The 25,838-nt window shown below is 39.8% G+C and overlaps 1 protein-coding gene and 1 long non-coding RNA gene across 2 annotated transcripts; one reads left to right on the top strand and one right to left on the bottom strand.

Annotated features, from left to right (window-relative positions):
- Positions 1-6: 6 nt before the first annotated feature.
- Positions 7-1,790, bottom strand: NPAP1 (nuclear pore associated protein 1; the record flags this gene model as incomplete). Its single annotated transcript, XM_040469161.1, has 1 exon — positions 7-1,790. A coding segment is annotated over exon 1 (1,767 nt), but the record flags the coding sequence as incomplete, so codon positions are not given.
- Positions 1,791-3,841: 2,051 nt separating this feature from the next.
- On the top strand, positions 3,842-16,876 carry LOC121026299 (uncharacterized). The gene is made up of 4 exons (XR_005788324.1): positions 3,842-4,778; positions 7,874-7,907; positions 12,463-12,591; positions 16,641-16,876. It is a non-coding gene; the product is annotated as an uncharacterized LOC121026299 (long non-coding RNA).
- Positions 16,877-25,838: the final 8,962 nt, after the last annotated feature.

Below are 25,838 nucleotides of genomic sequence, written 5' to 3'. Positions count from 1 at the left end.
GGGAGATCTGAAAATAACAGCCTTTGAAAGGGGAGTGGTGTCCATGTCGACGATACCAGGACCTGAAGTGAACCTGGAGGCAGACGTAGATGCATTGGCTGCGATGGTAGAAGCAGCTGTCTTAGAAATGATGGGCTGGACAACTGAAACAGGGCTATGTGTGGAAGGATTTGGAAGAGGGGCGGGTAGGATAGGAGGGGGGGAATGTACACACAGAGGCACTGGGGATTCTGTGTTGCAGGAGGGTGGCTGTAAGGAGGGGGTTGAGGTGTTAGGAAGTGTGGTGATGTCAGAAATAAGACAGGTTACAGCAGTGACTGGCTGAAGAGGGCCTTCTTTCTTCACAGGAATTCCACAAATGAGATTGGAACTAAGATGAGGAACAACACCAGCAGGAATAGCTGGAGAAGATTTAGAAACCATCTGGGCTGTCTCCTGAACAAGGTTTGCTATTAAAGATGGAGGGACAGAGGCAGTCGGGGGCTTGGCAGATTGGTCAGCCAAGTCATCAGTAGGAATGGGGACTTGCAAAGTGCGACTCGCCAAAAGCAGAGAGTTAGCGGTCTCTGAGGCAAGTAGGCATAAAGAAGTGGCTGACTGAGCATCTGAGCAGTCTCCTTTGATCTCTCTTTTGTCTCCCAAGGTCTTACTCCTCTGACATTTGGTATTCTTCAAGGTGTCCAGGTTTTTGTCAGTAGCTCCGCAGGGAAACCTAGGAAGTGGGGGCAACTGGCCCTGGCCCCACCACTGGGGCGGTGGCGGTGGCCGAGAATGGGACGTGGATGTTTTCCGTTTGCAGGGCCTACAGCTGGCAGATACAGGGGAAAAAGAGCTCCTTGATGAGATGCCTGGAGGCTCATTAGCCTGTATCTCCTTCCTGGAGAGGTATGATGTGTCCCCAACAGGCTGAAGGCTTTCACCCGACACTTCCTTTGTTGATGTCTCCTGCAGTAAGGGGCAGCGTGGGGGTGGCTCAGAGAGCGCTGCTGTATCTGTATCAGGCACGACATTTCCGGCTGGGCCATGTGGGGAGGTGACTGCGCGGCCTACAGGGCGGCAGTGCATCAGAGACTTCTGGGTATTCTCCCTCAAACGGTCTTCTGGAGGATTAGGATGCAGGTCCAAAGGTGCGGGACTGCGCTGTGAGGAAGTGAGAAGCCCACCGGTCTCCAGGGGACTAGATTTTAATGGTATGTCCCCAACGTGATGGGGGACCCTGTTCCCACCACTCTGCCCTTTGGTCTCTACGAGATCCTCCATCTTTTTTCTGGGATCTTCTTGGACCTTCTCCTCCACCCCAAATGGGCACCAAAGTGGGAGGTGCCTGGATGGTACCGGCTCCACAGCCTCCTCTACCTTCTCAGATAGTGAACGTGGGAGAGTGAATTTGCGCCCCAGAGGAGGGATCCTTTTGGCTCTGGAGTGTCCAAACATCATGGAATTACGAGCAGACAGCACAGGTTTTTTCGGAGAGTGACTCCAGTTCACCAAGGGAGGGATCCCCAGAGGGGTACCTGCGGCCTTCGGGATGGGGTACCGCCTCTTGGGCTGGACGAATAAACTAGCCGGTAAAGGCCTAGGATTCCGGTGGAAGAGCCTGCGCCCAGGGCCCAGGGCAAGTGAAGGAGCAGCGGGGTGGTCCCGGCCAGGTGGTGGAAGAGCATCGCGGGAGGGGGGGTGCAAGGGCCACACATCGCCAGGCAGCGGGCAGGAGCGGCGGAGGCGGCGGCGGGGGCGGGGCGGGAAACGAAACTTACAAAGCAGGTTGCCCATATCTGGCTGGTTGTGCGCCTAACGACTGAGAGATGGGAGTAAAAAAGCTGGAGAGCGCCTCCTGAGCTTCCGACTCCTTTCTTAGTCAAACAGGCACTGAGCCTGAGGGACTGAGCCGGGCCTTATGTGCCGCCTCCCACAAGATGGCGCAAACAGGGGCGCGCATGCGCAGCATGGCAAGTGACCTCAGCAAAGGGCAAAGGGCGAGGCCCCAAAGCCCCGCCCCGTAGCCTCCCGCCTCTGGGACTTCCCGCCTGAGGCCAGCAGCCCTTGGCTGGTGTATAGGTTTCCGGCTGCCTGTGGCGGTTGTATGCAAGCAGCAGGGCCACTGCGTGGAGACTGTGGGGGAGTGCAGTGGCTGTGGGGCCTCTCAGCGCCTGGGTGTGTGTCGCCAGCCCTTCTCTCAAGAAAGACGAGCGCGGGAGCTCCGGACACTGCGGGGGAGGGGGGGGCGGGTGGCCTGCTGCCCCCGGGACCCTCTCTGCTTCCCTGTGAGGCTTAGAGCCAGGTGCATCTTCGCTAGGGCTGCCCAGGCCTTGAGCATCACCCTTCCATGCGGACGCCAAACCCTGACCTGACTGCATGCTGCGCCCCAAGACCTCCCTTCGTGGCAGGCAAGTTCTTGCTTTCTTCCTTGTCGGGAATTTGGCAAAACCTTTACAATTGACACCTCTCAGGTCACGCAGGTGCTGGTGGCTTAGCCGGGATTCAAACCCAGCGGAGTGACTCCAGAGCTCTTCCTCTGGACTGTGACGCCTCCTTACCGTATATGCATCGTATGTTACCATTTTTTCTTTCCCTTTTTCTTAGTTCTTAGGGTACTTCGCACCGTGCCATACTCACGGGGAGCATAGGCACTGCCCAGTACCAGGCCTCCGTTGAACAGAAGTTCAATTCATAAATTAATCAGGGCCGCAATGGGTTCTGGCCTCAGAAGACCATGGCTCACGGACCGCCAGTTGTAAGCATAGCACCATCCCACATTTGTAACTGAGCTTTGCAGCCCGGAGTTTCTCTTTGGTCTACTCTGAAGAATCCAAATACGTAAGATTATATGTGAATATATAAAGACTGTATTCTAGATACCTTGTGGTCTACCTGAAGGGAATTCACCAGTTCCATATGGATGAGAAGCCAGTTTCTCCGGCCTTCTAGCAATGTGTCTAATAAGGCATCTCACTAATGTCTAGAAAGCAAATATGTCATTTATTGTAAGTTAATAGTGGAGCAATGTATTGGATTAAAGTCACATCACCACAATTTGGTCATTGTGAGCATGCCAGCCGGGTCCATTCTTCACCTCACCTTGTTGGCATTTGAATATAATTCTAGAGATTCATATGCTCAAGAGGGGAGAGATATGCCTGGGTGTCTGGCGAGAGAAACTTGTATTATTGTCTAGGAGCTGAAAACTTCAGCATGAAGAAAAAGGTTTGAAAAATCTTGGCCTACGTGTGGCTTTGCCTAGTTTGAATCTTGTTTCTTTGGTTTACTTCATTGAAGTGTTTTCTCTCTCATGGTACTGATGTTGCATATGGGGGCATGCCATGCATAAGGTTTAGAACCTAGAATCCTATAATCAGTACAAAAGTATATATATATATATACTTAAAAGTTTTTATACATATAGTATTATATTATACATAGTATGTAATATATATTATATATATACACACAGTAAAATCTTGGAGTGTGAGTACCTTGTTCTGCGAGTGTTCCACAAGACAGGTAGACATTTCTAATAAATATGAACTTGATAAATGAGTGATGTCTTGCAATACAAGGAGTATGTGATGTCAAAGGTCACATGACAATTGAGCCAATGGTTGTCTCTCTCTCTCTGTCTCTTTCTCTCTCTCTCTCTCGGTCTCTCTCTATTTCTCTGTGGGATTGTGGGTGATGGTCTCCCATGCTCAGATGCTCTGTCTCGGGTCACAGTGTTTGGCAGAAATGAGTGATTTTTCAGAGCAGTGGGAGGTGCCCACAACTGACACTAACTAGTGTATTTTTGTCACTTCAAAGCACCAATGGACAGTCCTTTGCTTTTGCACACAAGAATAAGCTTAGGAATGCATTGCTTCATTCTAGGTCAGGCTGCCTGCAGATATAGCCCCTTTCCTCTGCTGCCTTATTGCCGGTTCCATTAAATAAGTATATGACAAGAGCTTACTAATACTGTATGTAGTGTAGTCAACCTCCATTAGTGATAATGAAAGTCATCCTACACAAGATCCCTCCTCTCTCTTGTCTCCCTCACACCAGCCACAAAAGTTTTCAAAGGTAAGTGCATTTATGTTTCATTATATTTTATATTTTCTTTATTGTTTTGTATCACATTACAGTATCATAATGATTTTTGTATGAATATTTTTGGATTGTGGGACAAATCATCTGAGGTTCCATTATTTCTTATGGGGACGTTGGCTCTGATATAAAGTGCTTTGGATCACAAGATGTTTCTGGAACAAATTATGCTTGCAAACTGAGGCTTTTACTGTATTTAGTTTTTTGTATATTTAAAGTAGCATTGGTCATAGTTTGTATCTTATACAATTAATTTCACTGCTCTGTTTATGAGAGCTTTTATAGTATGTTAGAGCCAGTTTGGACTTCCATCCCCAACCAAGTTGGAAGTTGGTAGGACACAAGAGGTTTTGCTCAGACCCAAATGCCGCTTGAAAAAAAGGAGAAATATAAGCCCTTTCTAATCTGTCTGGGAGCACAAATGATTTATAGATATGACATTTAACCACAATCCCTTTGATATCATTTGAGTTCAGTAAGGAACAATTTCTTGATGTTGTTTGTTTGAACAGAAATAGCAAACTTGTGCAAATGTTGGGCAAAGATTTCTTCTAGGAACTCTGAAAAAGATGATTATGTCAGATATATTTGGACACAATAAATGACAGCATGTTATTTCCATCTTTTTGTTTCCCCGTACAAAGGGGCAAATTCAGCATATGATGAGTGTTGGGGCTTCAGGACAATACAAGGAAATTTGGGTGAGGATATCCCATAAAAATCTACCTCTTGATTTTTCTTGTCAAATGGGAGTAGACAGGAGGGATGCTGTTTTGAAATATAGACCATTCTCTTACTTGTCCTTAAAAGCAAAATATATTAGATGGCAATGATTCTTCTGAGCTAATTTGCCTTGGCAGAAGCCAATGTGTTGAGACAGAACTTGTGAAGGCAAAATAATTTTTGAGCGATTAATTTAATCATTAATAAAAATATTTTGATACTAACAGCAAATTATAGTTGCCAGGAGGATTCCTTCTCATTTGACAATTTATGAAGCACCAATCTCCAGTCTAGTAAATGAAGCCAGGGGTGTGTAGTTTGAATGGAATTGGTAGTAGGGACAGTGAACCATGGCTGACACCCTGTGATGGAACACTCCCTCCCTGTTCCCTTGTCTTGCCCACCAGCAATCTGAGGTGATTCATACAGAGTTAATATGGAGGGAAGACTGAGTGATCCATGAAACTCGTAAGTGAACTGTTTTTTTTCCCCTAAAATAACTTTTGTCTGCCAGGTTTCAACCCCTGTTCTCTCTTCTGTTTACTAGAAACAGGGCTCAGCAGAAGCTCACTGGCCTTGTGCAGCCCCTTCTTTGGAAGTCCTTTCTTGATCCCTCCATTCATCGGTCTTACATTTCACTTTTTGCCTTCTAGAAATGTATCAAAATCTTTCTGTGGTTGTGACTGCCACATTCTCTTGGCTTTGATTGGTTTTCATTTTGGTATTTCTGTACTTTTATTAACTGTGGTTTCCAGGAGGAACAGAAAGTAAACGTGTTTTTCTAGTCTGCTGGCTTGAACTGAAAATACCTGTTGATTTTAGCATCCAACTTTCCCATATAAGAAAAAAACCCAACCTCAGCATTCACCTTTCTTGTGAAATCACTAAGAGTTTAGGAGGTAGCAATTTCTAATAGGAAAATAATACCTATCTCATGGAGTTGACTTAAGGATTAAATGAGATGGTGAACATGAAAATTATTTGTAAAGCTTAAAGTTGTCCAAGAATTTTTTGTTATTATTTTTATTTGTTGCTATTTCAATGTTACTATTGTTTTTGTTGCTACTTCAACTTCCCTTGAAAACTGTTTATGACATTGCTTATGTGAGAAAATATCTTCTTGTTTATTGTTTTGAAATCCAGACTGTATTTTCAGTAGCTCAGTGGAAATGGCATTGTTGTTTTTGAAGATTAGGGGTAAATACACGAATGTTCCTTGACACCTATCACTTTGTAATATTTTTAGGAACTAAGTGACTCATGTCTTCTTCCAGTTTTGTTGAGGATCTACTAGCAGCCAGTTATTAGGTGGTGGAACACATTTTTCAGATTTTAGATATTTAGGCTTTGTGGGCCATGTACAGGTTCTGTACCTTCTTCTCCTCCTTCTTCAACAACCTTTCACAATGTAAGAACCATGATTATATCACGGATCATACAGAAACAGGCTGAGAACCCGATTTGATCTGTGGACCCTTATTTGCTAACCCCTGCTCTACGTTCATAGAGTAGAAGGTATATCCTTGGGTAATTCACTTCTTGAAATTAATTATTGGTCTTCCTGAATTTGTCTTTACTCCTCTCCAGTCTCCAATCAACATGGCATCCAGAGATATTCTGTTAAAACTTAGGTCATATCATATCACTCAAGTCACTTCAGTTGCTCACTCAAGACAAAAACCGACGTCCTCAAAACGCTTCCACAGCCCTGGCAATCTGGGCCTCCATTTCCTTTCCGAGTTCATTTCCTTCTCCTCTCTACTTTGTTCGCTCTATCCTCCACACCCTGACATCCTCTCTGTTCCTTGACTATTCCAGGCACATTCTTTTGCCTCACTGCTTTCCATCTGCCTGTTGCCTCTGCTTGCAACATTCATTCCTCAGATAGGTACATTGCTGTCTCCCACATTCACCTCATGTTCTTTCTTAAATTTCATCTCCCCATAAAGCCTTCATTGATTGCTTAATTTTGCATTGCAACCTCTTCCCATCAACTAATAATGTCAATATCCCTGCCCTGCTTTCTAGTGCTCTCTAGCACTTACCTAATATACTAGTTTCTTATCCATTTGTTTAGTTTTTGTTTATATGTTTATACTTAAGTTTAAATATTTGCTCATTTGTTTATTTTTGCCTCCCCCTCTACTTAGAAAGAGGGGATATTCATCTGTGTCGTCCACATGTCTGTAAAACCTACTAGAGAAGGTTTTGTTTACCGAGAAGAAAATTTTCTTTGACTGAATGAATAATTGTGTGCATGAGTTAATGAACGAATCTCCAGGGTTTCTGAATTGAGGATTGATGTAAAGAGGAAGGCAGATGGTTGGGACAAGGTACTGCAAGAAGCAGTATTTGTAGTTCTCTGATAACTAATGAAATACATAGGTGTTTGTTAATTTACGTAGTTTCTGGGAGAGCTGGGAACTAGTCTGGGGATCCATATCATCAAGATTTTTATAGTGCATTCTGTAGAGTTATTTTCAAGCATGTACAAATACCAATGAAAATGTGTGCATTCATATACACCTCTGGTTTACCTTATTTGATACTTTATAAGAGCCCCTCAAAGTAGGGATGGGAAGTATTAATATCCCTCCTTTATGATAATGAACTTCCTTTGCTCAAGGTTACATGATAATTTAGTTGCAAATGTCAAACTAGACTCAGGGTTTTTGAGTAGATCCTCCCTAGAAACCCATGATGTTAATAAAACCCACAAAAGTTCATTTGGCATCCAATGATGCCCACACTACAGACTTATTTATGGGCCATCCATTTTGATGAAGAAGTGATTTAGCTTATACAGGCAAGAGTATATTAAGTTTTGTCCTCTATTAATATTAGTAATGGGAAAAGTGGGCTCTAATATCCTCAGGTTGGTTTGAGACCATCATATCTGCATTATGGGCATGGAGATGTTTAGCCAGGATATGCTTCTCTGCCACTCAGAATTCCCATAATATATAGTGATATGTATGGAAACAGATAAGGGACATGTGGGTAATTATGAGTCCTTCAGCATGATTTTTCCAGAAACCTTGCCTTAAAATGAAAATTGTTTGGACATTTTCAGCTGTGAAGAATTCGTTTGGATGTTAATTTTCATGGTAAGTGAAATGAGCTTGTTTTATCTCTGTCGCCTCCCATACACCTTTCTCCAACCTCTGTTTTGTGTTTGGAAAGACTTTTAGAAATGAAACCTCAAGATAAAAACAAAATGACAATGTAGATGATACCTGGGATATTTTGTTGGCTTACATGAACATGCAGAATTAAATATGATCTAGTTCAAATGTTTATTTTATTTTAATATTGTATATTGGGGTGGAACCTCCAAAGTGCCAGAAACAGGAACTCACCTGTCCTTTGTGGAACTGCAGCCCATATACACCTTCAAGAACTCCTTTTGTTCTTCCTTGACTCATCTTCAGGCACCACTGTTTTCTATGTATCTAGTATATAGCTTATTTAGTTTTAAGAATTTTCCAGATTCAGGGTGCCTGGGTGGCTCAGTCGTTTAAGCATCTGGCTTCTGCTCAGGTTATGTTCTCACGGTTTGTGGGTCCAAGCCCCCCGTCGGGCTCTGTGCTCACAGCTCAGAGCCTGGAGACTGCTTCAGATTCTGTGTCTCCCTTTCTCTCTGCCCTCCCCCACTTGTGCTCTGTCTCTGTCTCTCAAAAATCAATAAATGTTAAAAACTGTTTTTTGGAAAAAGAAAAAAAAGAATTTTCCAGATTCTTCTTAATATGCAGTTCTCCAATTCCTATCATGCCGAGTCTTGCACCAGTTACATATAACAGAAGAGTTTTATTTCTCTGTATCGTTCAAAAGCCAATAAGAGAGCAATGCACTGGGGCCGATGATATGTAGGTTCTTATCCCAGATATACCATAAAATAATTGTGTCCCCTTGGGAAAATCATAGTTATTTTGGGCCCCTTTCCTTTTCTTATTTTGACAGAGTTTTGTCCTAGATGATTCAAAGTAGCATGTGCACTCCTTGAGTGATAGTTAAAATGTTACTGGTATTCTAAACAAATGAAGACAACTGCGCATAAAGCTGTACATCTTTTCTGTGGCTGTGTTTTTCAAGCTGCCTCCATTTTACAGATGGTAAGATGACAGAGCACAGCAGATGCAGATTATTTAACCAGAGGCTCCAAAGTAGATGGAACTAAACCACAAGTTTCCATTTCTTTCTGAAGCTCATTTAGCCAAAACATAGGCTGCTGAATATTAAGCTGTGAAGCATATCATCAGTATGTTTAAGGGAGGCTGTTCTTATGGGATTGCTCACTAATAGGAAGTTTTGAAATTCTTACAAGATCACCTAATCTTGTGAGATTTACAGTTCTGTTTTCATATCAAGCAAGTCCTATCAGTGCCAGGTAATCATCTGAATTTCCGGTTGCTTCTCTGAACTAAACTTCTGAACCTCTTGAGGGTTTCTTCTTGCTATCTGAAATTTTTGCCAGAATAGCCTTTTTTTTAGAGAGTACATTCAGGTTTCTATATTCCACATAAGAAAGAGAGATTCAGTGAGTCAGGGTAGGGGTTAAGCCCTCCTTCCCATTGTGGTATTGAACTCCCGGCAAAATATAATCATTAAGAGACAAATTTCCTCAAAATAGAAAAGTAGTTATCTCAGACTTTCAATATCAAGTAAGTATTTTTACATTTCCCTGTAATACATGTGTTTATTGTACCTAGACAGACAGACAGACACACACACACACACACACACACACACACACACACACAGGAATATTATTCAGCCTTAAAAAGGAATGACATTCTGATCAATGCTACAGCATGGATGAACCTTGAAACTATTATGCTAAGTGAGGTAAGTCAGTCACAAAAAGATAAAGGTGTGATTCCACCTAGCTGAGATATTTAGAATAGGCAAATTCATAGAAACAGAAAGTAGAATTGTGGTTTTGGAGAGTTGGGATGAATGGGGATTGGGATGTTGTTATTTTTATGGGTATAGAGTTTTACTCTAGGGTGATGAACAAGTTCTGGAGGTGGGTGGTGGTGATGATTGTACAACACTGTGAATGCACTTTGATATCACTGAATTGAACACTTAACATTTTATGTTATGCATAGTTTGCCACTATAAAAAAAGACTAAATGTGTGAATGAAGCACAGTTTTTATATACAACACATAAAGCATGTCCATGAAAGAAAATAAATTGGTAATGTGGACTTCATTAAATTTTAAAATATTCACTCTGTGAGGACAGCGTTCAGAGAATGGAAAGGCAAGCCCCCTTGCTAGGAGAATATATTTTCAAAATACATATCTAAAGAAAGATATGCATACAAAATATTCAAAGAAGTAGTAAAATGTCACAATAAGAAAGTAAATTCCCCAAATTGAAATAAATGAGGCAATATGAGTAGACACCTTAGTGGATAGTATACGTAAATGAGAAATAGGCATGCATAAGTTGCTGAACATTGGGGAATTATTGGAAAATGATATGCATGGTGCATTAGAGAAAAACAAAACACCAGTTAGATGCTCCACCCATCTGTTAAATGGCTAAATACCCCAAACTGACAATGCCACTTCCTGGTGTGGATGTGGGACAACAGGAAATCTTATTTATTGCTAATGGGAATGCAAATGGTACAGCCTCTTGAGAAGACATATTGCCAGGAAAAAAAAAAGAAAACAATAAAATAACGTAAAATTTTACATTATGTATATTTTACCACAATAAAATACAGATTAAATGTGTGATTGAAACTGATGCAAAAAAACTTCAAGAAAAGGAGGCATGTAAAGATGACAAAGACAAAGATGATAGACTGTTTCTTAATGACCGAACAATTGTTAACACTAACATATCAGAACCAGCAAATTGTGGATAACAACTGAAAGCCAGATCCTCCGATAATTTAATCCTTGAGAAAAGACCCCAGAAACAGAAGAATAAGAGAACTCAGAGCCATCAACAGATAAATTCCAGTGGACTTGATCACTGGAAGATCACTCAAAGATTCCCGTCTTTGTAACTTTTAAGTACTCCTTGTACATTGTTATGTGGGTAAGAGCATATTAAGGTGCTTCATCATTCGATCCTTCAAACAAGCAAAAATCTTGGGATTACCATTGTTTGTTCCTCCCTCATGACTTCTTATCACCAGATTTGAATTCATCAAGCATATTGGGTTCTGATTCTTGAAGACCTTTTCATCTGTTCTCTGGTTTCCGTGGCAGGCCCATAATGTTTCTTGCAGGAATTAGTAATTCCTTTTTCTTCCCCCCTTGAATGGGTCCTCGAAATTTCCATTAGAGTAGTCTTGCTAAAATGCAGATGTGGTCTATCAGTTGAGTCATCATTAAGTGGCTTTCTGCTTACAGATATTCATGGTGTCTAAATCCTGTAATCATTTCTCCCGCTATTCCCCACTTCATTTTCCTGGAGTATCTGAACAGTTCACTATCTTGGATTATGTTTTTCCTTCCACCACAAATTCCTTTCTCTCTGTTGTGCACCTGAAAAACCCACTTCATTTTGCAAAACTCAATTTACACATTATTGTGAAGTCCTTTTAGTGTTGTGATCACACTCTCCTTTTTGCTACCATTGCAATTTTGCATGCTTGATTGTTGCATTTGCTACACTGTATTTTAACGACATTGTATGAGGACACTTGCTGAGGCTCGGGACTATCTTTTTTCATCTGTTGATGTTGCTTCTGCATGTTACTTGGTGTGCAGTGGTCAGCCATAAAAATGAGATTTTAATAAATTAAAAATAGTTATGTACATATATCACTGTACAGATGTAACAGAAAAACCATTAATGTTGCTGCTAGAAGTTCACCTTTGGTAAATGCTGGTGGTACTTGACTCCACTTATAGGTTTTTTTTGCTATTTTATATATTCCGGCCTTAAATCTGGTCTTTATTTCTATACATGTCTTTATGACTAATTCAAGAACAGCAGATATGAAGGTAGAGCTAGGCCACAGGCCATATTTGCTGGAATAGTAAATAAATGTATTTTTGGTGAAAAAGTCCTGAAGTGTATAGGGCCGGGTTCTCCTTTTGAGTCATGTAGACGATCCACTTCCAAAGAGTTTTATCAGCAGCTAATCAAGATGTTTTTGCACCAGGCTCCTGATTAGCTATTAGTGTACTAATAGTAAGTCAGGGTTAAAGTAGTTTCTGATTTGTTTTACATTGTAAATGTTGGGCAGGGGGTTGTGTTTTTCTTTTAATGCTGAAGTGGGGGTGGGGAGTACCAAATGTTCCTTCCCCACTCTTGATAATTTAGTCATGTCAGGAGAGCTCATTAGGTAATTTCAACTCTGCTTCTTTACTTACTCTGCCTCTAGGGTGGTCAAAGGACATACACAGAAAGTTTAAGAAGAATTAACTGGGCATGCTTGCCTTGATTAATTCTGTTCTCTTCCTTGAGAGTGTGAGTGGGTCTTCTGTTTCTCCAGTCCTGTGTATTACTAGGTGGTAATCTGCCCGATTCTGGAGTTCATTTATGGGGCAATTTAGCTCTCATTCAAACTGGGGTTCTCAAACCTGGGTTATCAGTAATAGTAAAAGGAATATTTTAACCTTTATCTTTCCTCTTTTATTTTGTAACCTACTCCAGACCTAGGTGTAACAAGAGTGTTGTACTTTTCCAGGACAATTGACAGACACTAATGCTGGAAGCCGAGCCATCCCAGCCTGAGTGGCAAAGCCTGGGCTGTGGACGGATTGGTGACTGCAAGGCAGCCAACCGACACTGAAGCTTCTTGTACTCCTGCTTTTAGGTAATTTGGCCTTAAAACTACCTGGGGTATAGTCTGTTGGGGAATTGCCCTCGACAGGCCCCCTGGGAAAAGAACCAGTAGGAAAGGAAATAAGGTTCCGCAAGAAATTGTGCGGCCTTACGTTTAGCCCTTGCCATCCCCTATGGAGACTCCTCATACCTTTGCCAGCAAAGAGGGCCTGTATAGGAGAGACATATGGATTTGAAAGCCCCACTCCGGTAACTAAGGAGTGTATCTATGGACACAGGTCACTCTGACCCCTAGGCCCACTTGGCCCCCAGGAGGCATTCCAGATGATGATTGAATCTAGTCGGTTAAGCTACAGAATGGTTCATTGGTTCCTAGGTGCATTGTGTCTCTGAGAATGTATAAGGCGTGGATTTCTTTTAAAAAAAAAAAAATTTTTTTTTAACATTTATTTATTTTTGAGACAGAGAGAGACAGAGCATGAACGGGGGAGGGGCAGAGAGGGAGGGAGACACAGAATCGGAAACAGGCTCCAGGCTCTGAGCCATCAGCCCAGAGCCCGATGCGGGGCTCAAACTCAGGGACCGCGAGATCGTGACCTGAGCTGAAGTCGGACGCTTAACCGACTGCGCCACCCAGGTGCCCCATAAGGTGTGGGTTTCTAAGGCCCTCTTGGCCCCCTTCCTGGCACCTCGGACCCAGGTGAACACTTTGGTTATTCAAAACCACGAATGGTTCAGGGAAACAACTAAGAGGTCATGTCCCTGTAACTGTTCCATTTGAGGTGTTGAGAGATAAATAACCTTTCGTGAAAACAACAAAGCAAATACTTTCTAAATTATAGATAAACATAGATACATAATAAAAACAATAAAAGAAATTAATAAGCAAAGGGCAGGAGGGAACGTTATGACAAAACAATCATGTTATTCCTTATTGGGTGATTATACAAAAGAACAATTTTAGAATTGGGTAACGTTAGAAAAACATAGATGGCGTATGTTACAAGGAAATCATTAGCATATATAATGCCACGTTTACTGCAGTAAATCGGCCAGTTCAACACACTGCTGTTGTCTGTGTCCATTTTTATTTTAGTTTTTTATTTTAGCTTTTTATCTTAGTTTTTTATTTTTATTTTTGTTTTAGTTTTGTTTTATTTTCACTTTTTCGTGGACGCCGTTCATCCTTCGGGAACCCCTGGACCTGCTGGAGCCGGACTCAGCGCGCTAACATTTGGTTCATTCCCTGAGAACACTGAGAAATAAGAAGGAACAGAGTTTGGAAAGTAAAATGTCCATGTGGAAAGTGTTTTGGTATTGCCAGAGAAGATGGCTTTGTGCTTGGTCTGTCTTAGGTGGTAGGACATTGTGACCTTTGACAATTTGAAAATATTTAGGTTAGGTCAGGCAGGTTTGGGCAGTAAACCACTAATGCCTGAGAAAGGTTTATTGCATGCGTGTTAGTTTTCTGTGGCTGCCGTAAAAATGACCACAAACTTGGCTTCAGCTATAGAAGTTTCCTCTCTCGTGGTTCTGGAGGCCAGAGGTATCAGCAGGTCTCTACTCCCTACAGATTATGTAGGGGAGAATCCAATCTGTGCCTCTTTTAGCTTCTAATGGTCGTTAGCTTCCTTGGCTTACAGCCACATCGGTCAATCTCTGACTTTGTCTTCACATCACTTTCTCCACTGTGTGTCTGTATCTTCCTTTTTTCTGCCTCAAATCCCCCTCTGCCCTTCCTGTATAAGGACACTTGCTGTTGTATTCAGGGCCCACCTGAATTACACCTTCAAAGACTTTTTGTCCAAATGTGCTAACAATCATAGATTTTAAGAATGAGGATATGGGCCTCTCTTTTGGGGAGGGGGGTGCATCATTCAGCCCACTCCATCAGCCATAAGATACTTTGATTTTGACTGATGAATGCATGCAGAGTGTCAGTTTCTGTAGTCACTTATGTATGTAAAGGTCTGGCTTAAAGAAAAGGGGCCTTGGGGAGTCGCAGGTGGCTGAGAGAATGGAGCAGAATAAAAAAGGTACCAGGAGGATCTTTAGGTACTGGACTTTTAGGGCGCCCAGAAATTTACAGGGCGGGGAAGTCTTAGGCAACTGCCCACGTTAGTTTACTTTTCAGTACACCTTTCCTAAGCAGGCTTGATGGAAACAAAGACTCCATTGTAGGGAAAGTTTGATAAAACTTGTCAGTATTGACATACATGGCTTGCCATAGGCTCAACTGATCCATTTGCCATGTGGACCCACTGACTCTGAATTTGTCAATTATGTGTGAGAAAGAAATGTTCTCTAAGAGGTAGCCTTCTGTGGTCTACACAATTCCATAGCAGGAGGCAGTGAAAATGGCCACGTTGGCACAGGACTGTAAAATCTGTCAGAGACTGCAGATGCAACGTCATTAGACAGAACACATCATCAGTTCAGTAATGCACTGTGAACAACAGGTGATCAAAGAAGTGTAAATGAAGCATCTACGGATGATCAGTGCACAGTGTTGTGCCCTGTCCATGGCAGACTCATAGTACCAAGTGCACTTGATGCTGAAAGAATCCTCTTTCTCAAGTCAACAACGTCAGATAAATAGCATAGACTAGTGGACCTCCTAGTGAAGCTGAAGTCAAAGGGACTTTATTTTTCTCTCAAATGCCATTGAGTTTTTGCTGTGTTCTTTGGGCACTTTCTGTACTGGATTCTGAGAACAAAAATTTGCCTAGTTTCAGTGTTCTGGGAGTCAGGAGTTGGCTTGCTTTCTGCATGTTTTGGTTGCGAGGCTAGTTCTGAAAAATCAAGATTTCTTATTAACTCTCTGTCCTCATTAAAAGCTTGGTTCATGAGAGACCAGTAAAACAGCTGAAGCCCTAAGAGGCCTCTCCCCATGTCACAGTGGGAAATCTGAGCAGCAAATACTGAAGGAGCCCTCGGTCCCACTCAGGCACTGAGAACCCTTGCCATTGAGAATGAACCAAGTAAGACATTGGGGAGGATTATTTATGGACGTTTAGGACTTTGGACTTTTACTCACAATAACAAAGAAACAAGATTTCAAAACTGGGCTTTAACACTTTGAGACTTTCATCTATAAGAGGGTTTGGTCTGTGTCCTTAATTTCTCCACAGCACATCTGATAATGGCAAGGGTTTACTTTCAAATTTGGGACATTTCTATGATTCTCAGATTGTATTATTGGAATGGCTTTATATATTTAATCTTAATTTGTCATTTAACCTCATCCAATTTCTGTAGTTAATTGTAATTTAGGATGGCTAATAGAAGATAGGGTTGGTTTTCATCATTGGATATGAATAGCCTTGGAGTTAATCTAATTAATGCAGTTTCTCACCCATATCAGAGACTTCTGAGATAAAAATCTAACTTGCCCACCAGTGAGACTTCAGGGTGTATTTCAATGCATTAAGCAAAAGCAGGGAAGTGCCAGTGAAAATTTTTCTTCTTCATTTCTAATGTACCTCTATGTGAAAGGAATTTGATTAGTGTAACTGACCTTCCTGTTCCTCTACTCACTGATGCTGGGCAGGGGAAGTGGCCTATTTGACTGCTAAGGTTGAGAGGAATAAACAGCCATATTTTGCTCAGTTCTTCTTTTCTTCATCTTGTGATTGAGGCAAAAGTTCTCTATTCCCCTAAGCTGCATGGGTGTGGGTCTTACATGGGCATGCCCCTCTCACATAGGTTTGTCTGGAACCATCTTGCTACATACAAAAAGTGGATAAATCTAGCATATAATTAATTCTAGAGTGCAGGTAACAGACTCATTTGACTCTCTGTTAAGCCAGGTTTTCCAGCATGGGTGCTGTCATTAAAAAGGTGACATCATGTGTGGGTCCCAGCAAAATGAAAATGTGTGGCCCCTTGTTTAAAATGCAAGGACAAAGTGCTATTAAAAGCATTTAGACTGGGTTGAATAGTGCCTGCCTCCCAAAAGTCACATCCCTTGGAACCTGTGAATGTGACCAAATACATCTTTTTTTGGATAGAATCAAGTTGAGATGAGACCATACTAGGTTAGGGTAAGCCCCTAATCCAATGCCTACTGTCCTTGTGCAGAGGAAGGGTTTGGAGCTGCACGGACAAATAGAGGAAAGACGGTCATGGGACAAGAGAGGCAGACACTGAGGCAATATGGTTCTGCTGCTGAGAACACCAAGGATTCCCAACAACCACCAGAAAGAAGCCAGAAGAGGCAAAGAAAGATTCTCTCCTAGATCCTACCTGTTGGCACCTTGATTTGGGACTTCTAGCCTTCAGAACTGTGAAAGAATACATTTCTGTTATTTAAGCCACCAAGTCTGTGGTATTTTGTTATGGCAGCCCTGGGAGATTAATATAGTATTTAAATATAAAGTTTTTTTTTCCTTTTTTTCTGTATCCTCTCTCAACTTGTCCTGGTGGCTTTTTTTTTTTTTAATTTGCTATGTAATGTTTTTCTGAATAAAGGTTTAAATTATTGTGACTTTTACTGTTCCTCTTTACATCATGAAATGTCAGTTTTACATGCAAATATAAGAACATTTCTCTCATATGCAAAATCACTGAAAAATTACACAATTCCTATTTTATAGTTTGCATATATACACATAAGTATTTTTTAAATCAGAACAGGGGAAATCCTATACAAACTAACTCAACTGTTTTAAAAAAAAAATTTTTTTTTAACGTTTATTTATTTTTGAGAGAGACAGAGACAGAATGCCAGTGGGTTAGGGGCAGAGAGAGAGAGGGAGGCACAGAATCCAAAGCAGGCTGCAGGATCTGAGCTGTCAGCACAGAGCCTGATGTGGGGCTCGAACTCACGAGCTGTGAGATCATGACCTGAGCCGAAGACGGACTCTCAACCGACTGAGCCACTCAGGCGCCCCTAACTCAACTGTTTTTATTTAATTTCTTGATAAGTACACATTCCACCTTTGCTTACCTTACCAACGAATAAGGAAGGATTCAAAAGGAACTACGGGTTGCCTTCTCTTCTCTTTTCCATATATGTCGTCATTCTAAGTAGTTGGCTAATACTGGGAAGTAACTAAGTAAGAAAGGATTAGATAAGATTTTTTGGCCAATCCTGTTTCTTAAAACACACTTGCTTTTCTTTCTGCATTAGAGGTAACTTTTGGTTCAAATGGAAAGTGTGGCCTCTGAGAACTGTTAACACCTTCAGTTGCAGATGTGACCATGAACACAGAATTCTGGTGGACCCACAATGCGTGGGAACTCAGACTCCAAATGAGTACAAAATAAACATGTTGTGGAAGCCACATGACAAGCAGGTACAAGCTATTATGTGAAGGTAACAGCAGGAATGGTGACAGACACACATGGTTCATCTTATCTCCTTTGCTCACACGCATATTCTATCGTCCCACTAGCTTCACATACAAACACAAGTTTAAAGATAGATAAAATTATTAAGAATACCAAGACAACCCCAGCAGAGCATGAAACCAAGCATGGTACCATTCTAAGTGTGGGGCCTGGGCATCTACACGTGTTATCTCATAAACCGGATCCTGAGTGACTTTTTCTTTTTAATTGTGGTAAAAAACGCATAATGTGAAACCCCCCTCATAAATTCTTTTAAGTTTTGACTACCGTATACAGTACAGTATTGTTAACTATATGTACATCATTGTATACCAGATCTCTAGAACCTTTTCATCTTCAGACTCTATATCCATTGGCCAACTAACTCCCCATTTCTTCCTCCCCTCCAGCTCCTGGCAACCACCAGTGTACTTGCTGCTTCTATGAGTTTGACCACTCTAGATACCTCATGTAAGTGGTATTTGTCCTTTTGTGACTGGCTTCTTTTACTTAGCATAATGTCCTCAAGGTTCATTCTTGTTGTGGTATATGGCAGGATTTCCTTCTTTTTAAAGGCTGAATAATATTCTATCACATGTATGTACTGTATTTTGTTTATCACTTCATCCGTCAATAGACACTTAGATTGTTTTTACCTCTTGCATATTGTGAATAACACTCCATTATACTGGGAATACAAATATCTCTTCAAGATCCTGTTTTTAGTTGTTTTGGATAAACACCCAGAAGTACAATTCCTGGATCGTATTATGGTAGTTTTTTTTTTTTTTTTAACTTTTTGTGGAATCTCTGTACTGTTTTCAATAGTGCCTGTACCAGATGACATTCCTACCAACAGTGTACAAGAGTTCTAATTTCTCCACATCCTTACCAACATTTGTTATTTTCTGTTTTGTTTTGATAATGGTGATCCTAACAGATGTGAGGTGATATCTCATTGTAGTTTTGATTTGCATTGTCCTCATGATTCCTGATGTTCAGCATTTTTTTCATTTACTTATAGGCCATTTGTCTAACTTCTTTGGAGAAATGTCTATTCAAATCCTTTGTCCAATTTTAAAATCAAGTTATTTGTGTTTGTGGGTTTTTTCTCTTGCTATTGAGTTGCAGGAGTTTCTAATATATTTTGGATATTAACCCAAATATTTTTTCCCATCCTGTAGCTTGATGTAGTCCCACTTGTCTATATATTCCTTTGTTGCCTGTGCTTTTGGTGTCATGTCCAAGACCAGTATTATGAAGCTGTTCCCCCTGTTTTTTACTTCAAGGAGTTTTATAGTTTTAGGTCTTACATGTAAGCCTTTCATTCATTTTGAGTTGAATTTTGTGTATTGTTTAAAATAAGGGACCAGGGGCGCCTGGGTGGCTCAGTCGGTTGAGCGTCCAGCTTCGCTCAGGTCACGCTCTCACGGTCCGTGAGTTCGAGCCCCGCATCGGGCTCTGTGCCGACAGCTCAGAGCCTGGAGCCTGCTTCAGATTCTGTGTCTCCCTCTCTCTCTGGCCCTCCCCCCATTCATGCTCTGTCTCTCTCTGTCTCAAAAATAAATAAATGTTAAAAAGAAAATTAAAAAAAAAAATAAAATAAAATAAGGGACCAATTTCATTATTTTGCAGTGTGGGTATTTACTTTTCCCTACACCATTTGTGGAAGAGCTGATCCTTCCCCCCATTGTACATTCTTGGTACACGTGTCAAAGATAATTTGACTATAAATCCATGGATTTACTTCTGGACTCTCTGTTGTTCCATTGGTCCTTGTATGTCTTTTTTTTTTTTTTTTAATGTTTATTTACTTATTTTGTATGTGAAAGAAAGAGCTCAAGCAGGAGAGGGGCAGAGAGAGAGGAAAACAGTTCCAAGCAGGCTCCGCACTGCCAGCGCAGAGCCTGATCCGGGGCTAGAAGCCACAAACTGTGAAATTGTGACCTGAGCCAAAACCAAGAGTCAGATGCTTAACAGGCTGAGCCACCCAGGTGCCCCTCTGTATCTGTCTTTATGGCAGTACCATACTGTGGTGATGATTGTAGCTTTGTAATACATTTTGAAACCAGGAAGTGTGAAGTCTCCATCTGTGTATGTGTGAAAACTTCAGGGTTTTCTACATATATAATCATGTCATCTATGAACAGAGATAATTTTCCTTCTTCCTTTCTGATTTAGATGCTTCATATTTCTTTTTCTTGCATAATTGCTCTAGCTACTACTTCCAGTACTATGTTGAGTAAAAGAAAAGAGAGTGGGCATCCCTTCCTTGTTTCCAATATCAGAGGGGAAGTTTTTTGTTTTTGTTTTTTTTTTTCATTATTGAGTATAATGTTAGCTGTGGGCTTTTCATATATGGCCTTGAAAATGTTAAGATAATTTCTTTGTATTCCTAATTTATGGAGTGTTTTTATTATGAAAGGGTATTGAATTTGTTTTTTCTCCGTCTATTGAGATTCTCATCTGATCTTTATCCTTTGTTACATTAATGTGGTGTATCACATTTATTGAATTTTGTATGTGGAACGATTCTTGCATCTCTGGGATAAATTCCACTTGGTCATGGCATATGATCCTCTTAATGTGCTGTTGAATTTGATTTTCTAGTATTTTGTTGAGGTTTTGTGCATCAGTATTCATAAGAGATATTGGCCTGCAGTTTTCTTGTAGCATCTTTGTCTGGTTTGGGCATCAGAGCAATGCTGGCCTCATAATTGAGTTTAGAGATATTCCTCCTTCTTCAGTTTTGTGGAGGACTTTGAGAAGGATTAGTATTTGTTTTTATTTAAATGTTCAGTAGAATTCACCAGTGAATCCTTCTGGTCCTTTTTCTTTTTCAGGGAAATTTTTGATTACTGATTGAAATTTTCTATTTCTCCATGATTTACTCTTATAGGTTGCTAGGAAGTTCTCCATTTCTTCAAGGTATTCCAATTTGTCATAGTAATTGTTCATAGGACTATTTTATAATCCTTTTTATTTCTGCAGCATCAGTTGTAGTATCTCCTCTTTCTTTTTTATTCAAACCCTTTTTTTTTCTTATTCCAGCTAAGGATTTATCACTTTTGATTATCTTTTTGAAAACCAACTCCTAGTTTTGTTGATTTTTTGTTTTTTTCTATTCTCTATTCATTTTCTGTTGTATTTCTGCTCTCTGCCTCATTTATTTCTGTTCTAATCAATATTATTTTCTTCCTTCTGCTAACTTTGCATAATATTTTTGTAGTCCTTGAAATTTAAAGTTAGATTGTTTATTTGAGATCTTTTTTAATGCCGCAGACATTTATCACTATATACTTCTCTCTTTGTACTGCTTTTGCTGCATCCTGTCATTTTTGGTATGTTCTTTTTTCACTTTTGATGGTCTCAAGATACTTTCTTTTTTTTTTAAATTTTTTTTTCAACGTTTTTTATTTATTTTTGGGAAAGAGAGAGACAGAGCATGAACGGGGGAGGGGCAGAGAGAGAGGGAGACACAGAATCGGAAACAGGCTCCAGGCTCTGAGCCATCAGCCCAGAGCCCGACGAGGGGCTCGAACTCACGGACCGCGAGATCGTGACCTGAGCTGAAGTCGGACGCTTAACCGACTGCGCCACCCAGGCGCCCCGATACTTTCAAATTTAACTTTTCATTTATTTTTTGGCCAATTGGGGGTTCAAGAGTGTTTAATTTAACTTCCACATATGTAAATTTTCCAGGTTTTTTTTTTGTTTTTTGTTTTTTGTTTTTTTTTTTTCCTGCTATTGATTTCTAGTCTCATTCCATTATGGTCAGAGAAGATATGTGGTATGATTTCAGTCTTCTTCAATTTAAGTCTTGTTTTGTGATCTAACATGTGATCTACCTTGGAGAATGTTCTGTGGCACTTGAAGTTTAATTGCCATTCGGTGGGAGGTTCTGTATATGTCTGTTAGGTCCATTTGGTCTCTAGTGTTGTCCAAGTGCTCTGTTTCTCTATTGATCTGCCTGGATAGCCTATGAATTATTGAAATCCCCTATCAGTATTGTGCTGTTGTCTATCTCTCCCTCAGTTCTGTCAATATATGTTTCATATATTTGGATGTTCTGATGCTGAGTGGGTATATATTTATAATTGTTATATCTTCTTGGTGAATTGACCCTTTTATCATTGTACTCTTTGTGATGGTTTTTGATTCAAGTCTATTTTGTCTGATACAAGTATGCCTGCACTACCCCCTCCCCCCACCCCTCCACATGTTCTCTTTTTGGAATGTCTTTTTCAATCCTTTTGCTTTCATCCTATGTGTACCCTTAAATCTGCATGACATTTTGACCTCCATCTTTAGACATTCATCTTATTTCTCAACATTTTCAGAGTCTGACTGGAGTAATGTGCTCTTTAGTGTTTACTGCTTTGAAGAATTCAACAAATATTTCACTTAAGCTGAGCCTCTTTTCTCTCCCACCTCTGAACTTGAATGTCACTTATTATCTATCTTATTTTCTTGGAACTTAGCATACAAGGCTCAAATGGTAAGCTTTCTTAAAGGAGGACAATATGCTTGTTAAACTCAAGAATTCTGGTTTGTTGTGTCAGGTCTTTAGAAAACTATTAGATTGTTGGCTGTTAGCGCCCGTGGGAATATTTCTAAAGTGGAATCTGAGCCTGATATTCAGGTTTATTAGACACTGAATTAAGGATTTTAATAGAAGAATAGGCTGGTCTGCCCTATAGCAAAATTTTATCAAAGTATGACCTTTGGACTACCTGCATCAGACTTATCCTCACTGAGTCAATGAGTATCATCTCCCCAACTAAATTGTAAGCTTCTTATAGACAAGAACTTTTTTATAGCTCTTGTTCACCATCCCCCTCACCCAATATCCCAACTGTGCCTAGAAGATGCAGTCCATGTACCTGTGTCAGTTTATTTTAAACAACATAAATGCAGTAATATTTCCATTTCTCTCTCAGAATTGAGGCTACATTCCACAACATTCAAACATCAAGCTTTTAAATTTTTGTGAACCCATAGATCTGTACATAGTTGGCACAGCTGTGCTTCTCCTGCACCACTCTAAGATGATCCTATCACAGGATGGTCATGAATTGTTTTAAAGTGCAAAGAAATAATAAGCAAAGAGAAGAAATCTCTTCTCAAAAGAACTTCTTCCACTAAAGTGAAGACTAAAGGTCAAAAAGTCAAATTAATATGGGATTTTTCACTGTTAGAAGTGATAAAAAACACTGACAAGAAATAACACAGTGCTGATTGCTATTATCATCTTTTCAATTTCCATTACAGTTGTTTATATTATTTTCATGGGATTTTAGTGAAGTTATTGAGGTTTTTATAATAGTCAAATTAATAAAACAAAAACTCTTGAAATACCAATACAAAGAAAAATGAGTCAGAACATGAAAAATGTTTTAGACAAGTTGACAACATATATTCTTTACTCGTTTCTCTTTTTAAGAGAAGTTCCATCTTATTCACACCCACATGTACAATACACTGAATAAAATACAGCTAATCACCCTATAGGGATAAAAAAGAAGCACAAGCTGCTTCCAGAAAACTCTTCTCTATTACTCCAACTATCTTAGTGCATTTGGCAAATGAAAGTATTTTGAAATATTCTCTAAATTTTTGTGTTTTATAATGATTTGCTTATTTATCTCAATGTAAATTTCACAAACACTTGTAGAAATGTATTATTTTATTTTAACATTTAGAATTTGAATATTCCTATTTTCTCTCCTTTTTTTCTTTGCCCCCTATAATGATCTTTAGGATAGACTACATATACCCCTTTCATACTCCCCACATTCTACACCCCATGCACATGCAAAATAACTTTTGGGGACATATTAACATGGATTTGATTGAGTTTAGATGGCTGTAGAAAACATAGTTTTTATATCTCAACATTTTAAAAATGTCTTTTGGCAGTTACCCTAGTTTGAGCCCAAATTCTATTGATTTATAAAATGCTTTATAAAATACACCTAGATATGAGTAGTAAAAGGGAGTATTACTGGGAGTCTGTTTACATGAGCAACTGAAAAGAAATCAGGGAAAGAATGTATTATAACCAAGAGTCAGATATAATAGGTCAGTCGAACAGAATGTAGATAACAGAAATAGATCTACACATATAGGGACACATATAGGGACCACTGATTTTCAGCAGAGATGTAAAGCCAATTCAATAGAGAAAGGATAGTCTTGACAATGCCATTGGAGGCATGTGGTGCATGGGTATTGACCATAGATAGCCATATATGGAAGGATGAAATTTGCTCCTTATGCCATATAAAGAATTAACTCAAAATAGATCAAAAGATAAATTTACAAAATTTTTACATGAAAGCATGGGACAAAAACTTTGTGACCTTGGATTAGGAAGGATTTCCTAGAGATGAAACCAAAAAAGTGATAAAAGAAAAAAAAAATGATAAACTGTGTAAGTCTCATCAAAATCCAAACTTTCTGCTCTTTGAAAGACATTATTAAGATAATGAAAGGAAAGCCACATAACTGGAATAAAATATTTGCAAGTCACATCTGAAAAGATGTGTGTCTAGAACACAAAGAACTCTCAAAACTCAATATATAGAACGTTTTTAAAAGTTAGAAACATGGACAAAATATTTGAAAAGAAAGCACACCTAGGAAACATGTATGGATGGCAAGTTGCTCAGCATCATCACTTATTAGCTGAATGAAAATTAAAGCCACTGCATACCTATTGATGGTTAAAATTAGAAAAGTCTGACCACACCAAGCTTTGGTGAGGAAGTGTAGGAAATGGAACTCTTATACACTGCTAGTGGGAAGGAAAATGGTGTAATCACTTCAGAAAACTTTGTTTCTTTAGAAGTTAGACATGTACCTACCACATGACCCAATCCTTCAACTCCTAGATATCTACTCGATAAAAATTAAAGTATATGTTCATACAAAGACTTGTATGTGAATGTTCATAATATCCTTATTTTTTAATAGCTAGAAATTATAGCAATTCAAGCATCCATCCACAGATGGAGTAAGCATAACGTGGCACACCTACAGTGGGATACTACTCAGCAAAACAAAGGAATAGACTATTTATACACACAAAAAAATATGGATTAGTCACAAAAAAAATTACACTCAGTGAAAGCCAGACAAAAGATTCTACACAGTAGGAATCAATTTACATAAATTTCTAGAAAATGCAAATGCATCTATAATGATAGAAAGCATATCAATGGTCACCTGGGGATGTGGAAAGGCAGGATGGGGAAAAGTGGAAGGGGGCTACGAATGGACACAAAGAAACTTTTGTGGGCAATGGGTATGTTGTTTTCTTGATTGTGCTGATGGTTTCATGGGTATGTATACGCATATTTCAGAACTTTGCCAATTGTGTACTTTAAGTTAGTGCAGTTTATAGAATGTCACTTATATTTTAACAAAGTCATTAAAAAAGTTAAGAACAGAAGTTTGGCTTAACAAAAATGTACCAAAGAACATAAAAGTCTAGTCGATTAGTTGAAATTTTGTGTAGTTTATTTCCTTTAAAATAGGTATCCTATATAATTGTGAAAGATGCTACACATAATGAAAGGTAATAAAGCAATGTTCATTGATATCACGGCACTAGTTTCTGATACCCTCGAGCAACGAATTGCCTGGTGGAGGCAACTGAAGCATTATTCCTAAGGAACTCATTAAGTGTAGATATGTCTCCCATTTACATCCATATATTATGTATGTATGTATGTATGTATGTATGTACGTACATATCTATGTATCTATCTATTATGTATCTATCCTTGTTTATAGAACAAAACAACAATAATAATTTAAATGACTTGCTTACCTTATTTTAGTTTAGCCTTCCAAAAATCTTGCAAGGTAAATAGGCCATGTAAAAGCATTGAGTTCACTGAGACACTTGAAGGATGGCTCTACCGTTTGTCATCGTGCAACCAA

This window comes from Herpailurus yagouaroundi, unplaced genomic scaffold (genome assembly GCF_014898765.1).
Source record: "Herpailurus yagouaroundi ecotype Mexico unplaced genomic scaffold, PumYag 71028, whole genome shotgun sequence".
In the NCBI taxonomy this organism is placed as follows: Eukaryota; Metazoa; Chordata; class Mammalia; order Carnivora; family Felidae; genus Herpailurus; species Herpailurus yagouaroundi.
Note: the sequence above shows the minus strand (reverse complement) of the source record. Positions and strands in the feature narration are given on the sequence as shown.